The sequence below is a fragment of the Anguilla anguilla genome, chromosome 2, assembly GCF_013347855.1.
Source record: "Anguilla anguilla isolate fAngAng1 chromosome 2, fAngAng1.pri, whole genome shotgun sequence".
Lineage (NCBI taxonomy): Eukaryota > Metazoa > Chordata > Actinopteri > Anguilliformes > Anguillidae > Anguilla > Anguilla anguilla.
In genome coordinates this window covers 8,597,807-8,605,577 of record NC_049202.1, presented here as the reverse complement: position 1 = coordinate 8,605,577, position 7,771 = coordinate 8,597,807, and the positions used below count along the sequence as shown (strand labels likewise).

The 7,771-nt window shown below is 45.3% G+C and overlaps 1 protein-coding gene across 2 annotated transcripts; it reads right to left on the bottom strand.

Annotated features, from left to right (window-relative positions):
- Nucleotides 1-2,338: 2,338 nt before the first annotated feature.
- On the bottom strand, nucleotides 2,339-5,603 carry morn2 (MORN repeat containing 2). Of its 2 annotated transcripts, XM_035403168.1 has the most exons (6): nucleotides 5,311-5,590; nucleotides 4,864-4,896; nucleotides 4,710-4,760; nucleotides 4,487-4,593; nucleotides 3,708-3,844; nucleotides 2,339-3,169 (listed from the first exon to the last, which is right to left on the bottom strand). In XM_035403168.1, the coding sequence occupies exons 1-6, from the start codon at nucleotides 5,315-5,317 to the stop codon at nucleotides 3,067-3,069; spliced, it is 438 nt and encodes a 145-aa protein (XP_035259059.1). In that variant the 5' UTR covers nucleotides 5,318-5,590; the 3' UTR covers nucleotides 2,339-3,066. The 2 variants fall into 2 exon arrangements, with proteins under 2 accessions (XP_035259059.1, XP_035259060.1); XM_035403169.1 differs by lacking the exon at nucleotides 4,487-4,593 and having other exon boundaries at nucleotides 5,311-5,603.
- Nucleotides 5,604-7,771: the final 2,168 nt, after the last annotated feature.

The following is a 7,771-nucleotide window of genomic DNA, read 5'->3' as shown; positions in this document are numbered from 1 at the left end:
TGACCCAAGTTAACTGTCATTATTGCAGCCAACGTGCAGTAATACACACTGGCCGCTATTGTGGCAATATCTAATGTAGCAGTCTTGGGTTCTACAGAGGATCATTCAATCTGTGTTTCTTGTGCAGTGGCGTGCATGGGGGGGGGGGGGGGGGGGGGAGGAGCCCCTGCTCTTTTTTGCTCTGAGTACCAAAGACCCCTTGTTTTTTAAAAAACTTTATTTAACCAGGGTAGGTCTGTGCCCGAAAGGGACTCTTCTATGTGCCATACTTGCCCTAGTGTCACACCAGAGGAGCCCTTCAGCAGCTCACATGCCCCCCTGAGGGTAATAATGATTTTTTTTTTGTACTACAGGGGCACCCTAGTACCACACGAGACCTTCAGTTTTTCATCCAATGGGGCATCCTAATAGCTTGATTTTTGCAGTAAGGTCATAAGGAATGTGTGGCAAAATCTAAGGGCAAAAATAATTGGTTGCTGACTGGTTGTTGAGATTCAAGGTGCAGTGAAATTTGCAGTGGCTCATTTCAGAGCCTGGGCCAGTCAGGGAGAACAGATTTTTTCGTTTATCGATATCTGTAGGGATGTGAAGGAAATTCCTGCAGGTATCTTTCACGACCAAATATGAAGGAAAGTGTTCTAAAACAGACTTGCGTACTGCACCTTTAAAGTGTGTCGCGTATGTATGTATGTGCGTGTGTGTCTGACTGCGTGACCTAATGCGCGCCCAACCCCCCCAGCCCAGGTCTGGCCCCATGTTGACCCCCCCCCCCCCCACAGAGTCTGTGCATGCCACTGGTCTGGCGTATTTGCGTGTCCATCAGTGAACAAGCCGTTTCCTTGACGATGCCTGTCTGTTACAAAGTGTTCTGAAGCCAAGATTTAAATTACAGCTCAGGTAACTGACGGATGTCTTAGGGCTCAAGCGTATTCAACTTCAAGCTTTTTCTTCATCATCAGAATGCTTCAGATACAAGTGTGCTGCCACAATTGGACTAATTGTAATTGCACTGCAATTTGCTAATTACAATGAAAGCACACTGTGATCATACTGCATCTGTGGACACACACCAGCCCTCAGGGATTATCTGAAATACCTTTTTGTCTTTAGACATCAGTACCATTTCTGTAGGTTACTGAACAACCTGTCCATTTGCCCCAAAATTCAGAACCGGATTCTTCTTCTTTTGTACTGCTGGAAATTTTAAGTTAGTGATACGCTTCTCTGAAAAATCCCAGCAATCTGCAAGTTTTTTTAATTTTTTTTTTATTTCACCAGCGTCTAAGGAGTTAAGAGTATTCTGAATGTGTGATTTTCCCAGGCCTGACACAGACAAAATACACATTCATCATCACGTGTACAGCTTCGCAACCCGCCGAAGTACAGAGACGGCCGGTTCTTATGTAAACTGTCTCCTGCGTCCTCCCGAGCGGAGGGGCCTCTCCACCTTCCGGGGGGACGCCGCCGCTCTCCGTAACGTCGTTATTACCGATGTCACAAGTTTGAGCCCCGTGCCCGGGCCGCGGCGAATGAAAAGCCCGGTTCAGACCTGAACAACGGATCTGTGTTTTTAGCCCGAAGGTCACACGGTTCTCAGAAACCGAGGCCTGCGTTCACGAAACAAAGATCCCGATTCTTCAGAGGGGCGTAAAGGGGCGGGGGGGGGGGGGGATCATCCCGTTCCTTTAGAGCTGGTTTCTTTTTTTCACAGAAGGGATTTGTGCGTCTTTACCCACCCCAACACCGGACCCAGGCACAGAGGTGGTTTCCCTTCATAGCCATCTGGGGGGGCTCCACTTTGGCTCCGGGGGGGGGTGGGGGGGTGGGTAGAGGTTCATATCTGTGAGGGAGAGGACCACCTTATTTCTCTAAAAAGCCGCAGGGTTCTGGACACCTCCTGACTACCTCGTCGCCTTTGTTGGTCGACGGATAGCTGCATCAAGGTAATCGATTCCCAGGGCAGAGCCATTCTGCCATTGGGTACGGTTGCCAAAGAAAGACAAACGGAAGACGTGTGCGCCGTGTGTGTACAAGTTCTCCTTTCATGTGACTCGACTGAAGCAAATTGGGAAAAAAATTGCATTACATTTTATTACATTTACTTAGCAGACACTCTTTTCCCGAGCAAACAACAAAAGTGGAAAAGTGGAATTATTCAGAAAACACATACCCACACACACACACACAGTTTTAATAATACATGCTGCTAGATATCTGACGAAATTCAGGGTATGTACCTTAGCTCATGGGTACAATGACAGTGTCCCACTTGGGAGGTGAACTGGCAACACCTCAGATACAAACACACTTTCCTAAGCAGTACACTACACTACACTGCTGACTGAATGACTTACTTTATTTGGTAGTAATTCAAAAAGACAGGTACAGAAGGCCAATTAATGCCATGCACAGTAATCCAATGGTGCTCACATAGCATGCTGGGGTGTTGGGGGCGGGGGTTTAGTCAGCTGGGATCACCGGGTCTCATTGCTCACCAGCGACCCCGCTGGTCAGTCCTGAACCCGCACTCAACTTGCTCAAGCCACTATGAAGAGTCCTCCTCCGGCTCACGTCTGTTTGAGCGCAGCTGGAGGACCGCGGTGTGAAAAGAAGCAGCGGCTCGACATCGCGCATGTCAGAGGAGAGCGAGCGCTTGTCCGCCCCCCCCCCCCCTCCTTCCGAATCGACTGTGGAGCATGAAGAAGCGAGCATGCTGGGTGCAAATGACTGGGAGAACAGACTGATAAGTAAGTGACTTTCACCTCGGGTCAGAAATACTATTAAAGTGTGGCTTATTTTGATATTCAAATCCCCACCCAGAACCAAATTGAATGGTTTAGCACAGTTAGCAATGATTTATTGGAACACTATTACACAGGAGCTTCCGTGGAAAAAGGCCATGCTAAATAAACGTCTCAGTGTCTGTGAGCGAGGATAACGCTGATCTGTTCCACCCACAATGCACTGCTTTCTTCCTGCTGTCTGCCTCTCAATGTAACGCCTTTTTCTGAAAGAGGCCCGGAACGCAGAGGGATCAGGAGGTCAGGTGACCCAGGGCTTGGCTTGTTACATGTTGAGTTTCAGCTTCAGGGCTGGAGCCGACGTGCCGTGGAAGGTTCCGGTCCAGACTAACCCCTGGGCGTCTGTGTATTCTCCTTCGCTTTCTAACCTGCGGGAAGCAAAAGGGGCCTTCATGGGCATGGCAGACTCTCCAGCCTATCATCCTACCCCCTCCCCCAAAAAGCAAGCCCAGGGTGTCAATGGTAAGAGAAACCTCCCCTGGTGGAACCAACAGAAAGGCGGCACGTGGTGCAGTGGGTAGCACTGTCGCCTCACAAGAAGGTACCGGGTTTGAATCTTGGCCTGGAGCTTTCTGTGTGGAGCAGTTTCATGTTCTCCCCTTGTCTGCATGGGTTTCCTCTGGGCACTACACTTTCCTCCCACAGTCCAATTACCTGCAGGTAGGCTGATTGGAGACTCAAAATTGCCCATAGGTGTGAGTGAATGGTGACCAGGATAAGTGGGTATAGATAATGGATGGAACCAAGGAACACTGGAAGGATCCAGAGTCAACAGGAGGATCCTATCCCATCCTCCTCTGGTTCTTAGTGACAACCATTTTGCAAAAGCAGCAGTGGAAGCCAGCTGGGCATTGCTGGGGAGCGCATTAGCGTTCTCAAGCCCCCACCTCGCTGTGTTTCCCTCACCTGTTTCTGTGGAAGCTCCCGGTATATCGGGATCTGCTCTGGAAGGTGTAGGTTCCCTCGCCGTGGAACATGTTGTCTTTGAACTCCCCTTCGTAGACGGCCCCGGAGATGAGCTCCAGCCTCCCCCTGCCGTTGAGCTGAGAGTGCAGGGCCAGATGAGGAGCCAGATAAAAAGACAACACACACACACGCATACACACACACACACACACACACACGTATGCACACCCACACACACGCACATGCACATACACGCACACATACAAAAAAAAGGGTCACAAATTACAGAGCTCAGTCTGTCAGAAATATAAACTCAATGAGGAGCTAAACTGCAAGGAGCAGCAGTGTTCTCATTAAGGAACCAGAGAGCTGAAAAGTAAACAAGCTGCAGAATCAGTAACAGACTTGGGTCAAGTTGTTATTCGAAATACTTTAACCCTTTAACAGACAACAGCTGAATTTGTGCCTATTGCCTTTCCACTTTTGTTTTTTAAAGAAATGTCTTTTGTCACTAATACTGAACATTTTGCTCTTTCATCTTATTGTATGTTTTGATTATTAACATTTATTTGAATTATTTCTCCAGGGACTGCTGGGGTGTTTTCAGATTTCAATGGCACGTAACCCGTTAAAGGTAAGTAAGCGAGTAAAATACATATTTCACCCGGGTCTGATAAGTGCAGGACGTGTGGAATTTAAACTGTGTGTCGTCCCACAGTCAGGGCTTCGGGTGAATAAGTCGATTTAATGAGCCGTTTGAGACCCCATGATGGTGGTACCTTGTCGTCCTTCCACTCCCCCGTGTAAACGAGTCCATTAGCCGAGGTCTGAGTCCCTAAACCCTCTCTCTTCACCATCCCTTCGAGAGATCTACTGCACTCTCCGCCTGACAGTGAAAAATATACACTTAGCGACAGACCCAAAAAAAAGTGTGGGATGACTGAACAAAATAATATAGAAATGCATACTTCAAATCAAATCAAATCAAATCAAATTACTTACTGTATTTATCACCATTAGGAAATATGTAGGACGCCGTCAGAATCACAGATTCTTAAAATACAAACACAAAGAAAATTAATGTTGCTGTAGCTTCAGATGACAAAAATAAAATATTAAAATTTGATTACCCTCAGAATACTTGTTTGCCACTTACCTTTTGGTTCCACACTCTTCTCTTTTTTCTTTTCTGAAAAAAGACAGCATGATTTATCTTCACCAGAAGCTGTAGAAATTTTCTGAGGCTGACCTTAGTTAAATGTTTCCAAAACATGTATGTTTGTAGTAGGTTGACTTGCAACTTTGTAGTTACATCTTTTGAGCCAACAACAACAATCACTATTATTTAAAAAAATAATAAATAAATTTTGTTTAACAATTTATCCTAATTCTTCATCATACTCTATACAATACATGCTGTAGCCTACCTATAGCCTACAGTTTAAACATTTAACGGTATTTCGCATTAGTTTACATTGTTGAATGTACTTTTCACTACCGTATTGACGTTGGCTAGCCGATGCACCACCAATATAGCGCCGAAATAAAAAGTTTTGTTACGTTCACTCGCAACCTACCCAAAGCTGACAAGCCGTTTACTTACCAGACATAATTAGGCAATACTACAGTAAGACAGTATGTGCGGATAACTTCATCATGTTGCCTCTTCCCCTAAATGTTTATTCTTCCTTCGCCATAGCAACAGCATATAGCCAATCGTGAATTTACATGTCAACGCTCATGGACTGAGCCTCTTTGAAGGCAGTTTTCCTATTTGAGGCTCAATGCGCATGCGGATTGTGAACTCGTATCATCCTGTCGGATGAAACCTGACGACTGCCTACCTTTTGATCTGACAAATTGGATTGCTGAGACCAAGCGGTACCGCAGGTCTACGTATTTAATTACAGCTGATATAATAATGAATCCGGTGTCTTAGTGCTGGACAAAAGCAAAACACATTGCACCCAAATTGGCACTTTTTTGGATAAGATTGGGCACCCCTGCACTTGTGAAAAAACATGAGTCATCCAAAATCAATGACTAACCCTTTAAGTAGCTCCTAAAGTTAACATAAACCCTGCCTCACTCTCACACTTACCATATTCCTAACCATAATTCTAACCCTAAACCCTATTTCTAGTCATCTTCGCGATGGGACTTGTCTACTAAGATGGCTTTAAAAAATTAAGTATTATTTCATTATCATAAATGAAGTTAACACAAAGAAAAGTCTTCAAAGTCATTTATGAAGAAATAGCATCACTGAAAAAAACTACTTTAGATTGTTTTGGTGGGTAAGCTTGGTCAGTGGGGGCTTTTTTAAATGTCAAGGGACTCCCTCTACTGGGCATTAAGCTTAATTTAAATAAAGATTTTTATTTAAAAAAAAGGATTTAGGTTCCTTCAATGTCCAGCCAGTATGCCTGTCCCAGGACTTGTGAATTGGAATTATGCTGCTCCTTATCATGAGTACCAGCCTTGTTTTCAGCTTGCTACTTTCAGTTTCCAACTTTTCATCCAATGGCAACTGAGGCCATCTGACATAATCTCCGCCAGAATCAAATTAAAACATCCAATAGTACAATTGTAAATCCAGGCCAGGATGGTTTTTCCTTTGCAAAAAAAACATGATCATATATTTTTGGAGCACAGTTTAACAGCATGCACACACAGACACACATTCTGTGCAGTCCTGTTTCTCATTGTGATGAATAAGAAATAATGTTAACCAATGTCACTTGAATAAATTCATTTGTGACACTGCAGTAAATTGCAGTCATTACCAGCAGGCCCACATCATCACACTCTGTACTGTATCTCTTTAATCTGGAAGAATAACAGAAGAAACTGTTCCTATTTAATTATTCATGCTCATCCCCGCTAAGCCTCGCTCAATCTGCTGTCAGCAGCGCCGCGGTTCCTCCCAGACTCAGCTCTCTCACCGGGGGAAGCGGGAGAAAGCCAGCGTGAAGGAGCGAGAGAGAGAGAGAGATAGCCAGCGTGAAGGAGCGAGAGAGAGAGGGAGAGAGCCAGCGTGAAGGAGCGAGAGAGAGAGAGAGGGAGAGAGCCAGCGTGAAGGAGCGAGAGAGAGAGGGAGAGAGCCAGCGTGAAGGAGCGAGAGAGAGAGCCTGAAGAAGCGGGACTTTGCTCCGGCCAAAAGCGGCCATCTGGCTCAGCCGCAGCGGCGGGTCGCACAGAACACCTCGGCCTGCTTTGCCGCCAGAAGTCTTCCGTTTGGAGGCACACAGAGCACTCACTGTTGCCTTTGTTTAAAAGAATTATACATCACACAGTACAGTCACCAAGTAATGACAATAATAGTGATGATAATAACACATTTGTGTATAACATCCATCTATACAAGTGATTTTACTGGACCAAGGACACAAGGGTACAGGGGCAGCGCTGAACAAGTGACGGCTGAAGACTCACCTCTTCAGGCTGCACCTCTCCTCATCCCTCCCTACCTCCCTGTAGTATAATTGACTATGTAATCTTAGGGTTGTAGCTAGGTATGCTGTTTATTTTAGTTATTGCACTCGTGCCTACTCAACTATTGCTTGTATTATTTGCATAGACTGCTTTGTTGCTGCTTTTGTTTGTGTTAATCAGATTAACCTACAGGGTCCAAGTTAAACTATGCGGTCGTTCCCTGCACTTGGTACTGTACTTCCCTCTAGGGTTTTGAACACACCTGTTCCTGGTTATGGTTATACACTTTGTTGTACGTTGCTCTGGATAAGAGCGTCTGCCAAATGCCTGTAATGTAATGTAATGCAATGTAATGAACCTGGGATTTAAACATGGGATTTAAGAGCTGAAGCCTTTAATCACTACACTGCACATCCGGCATCGCAGGATCCCACACTGAAAAAAGCAAGCAGTACTGCCACAGAGGTGACAACCCCGACTGGCATTTGCAGGGCGACCCAACAGGTAACTGTCAAAATGAACTCAGAGGGAAAATGAGGGAGACAAAGTTGATTTTTTTTTTTTTTAAGTTTTATATTTTGAAATATTGTTGCAAAAAAAACTGCCCTTGAATAAGAAAACAGGAAATA

Coding starts and splice junctions, on each gene's coding strand:
- morn2 (XM_035403168.1), bottom strand. Junction 3,845..4,486: donor GGGAGTGGAAGGACGACAAG/GTACCACCATCA, acceptor CTGCACTCTCAG/CTCAACGGCAGGGGGAGGCT. Junction 3,170..3,707: donor GGGAGCTTCCACAGAAACAG/GTGAGGGAAACA, acceptor TGCTTCCCGCAG/GTTAGAAAGCGAAGGAGAAT.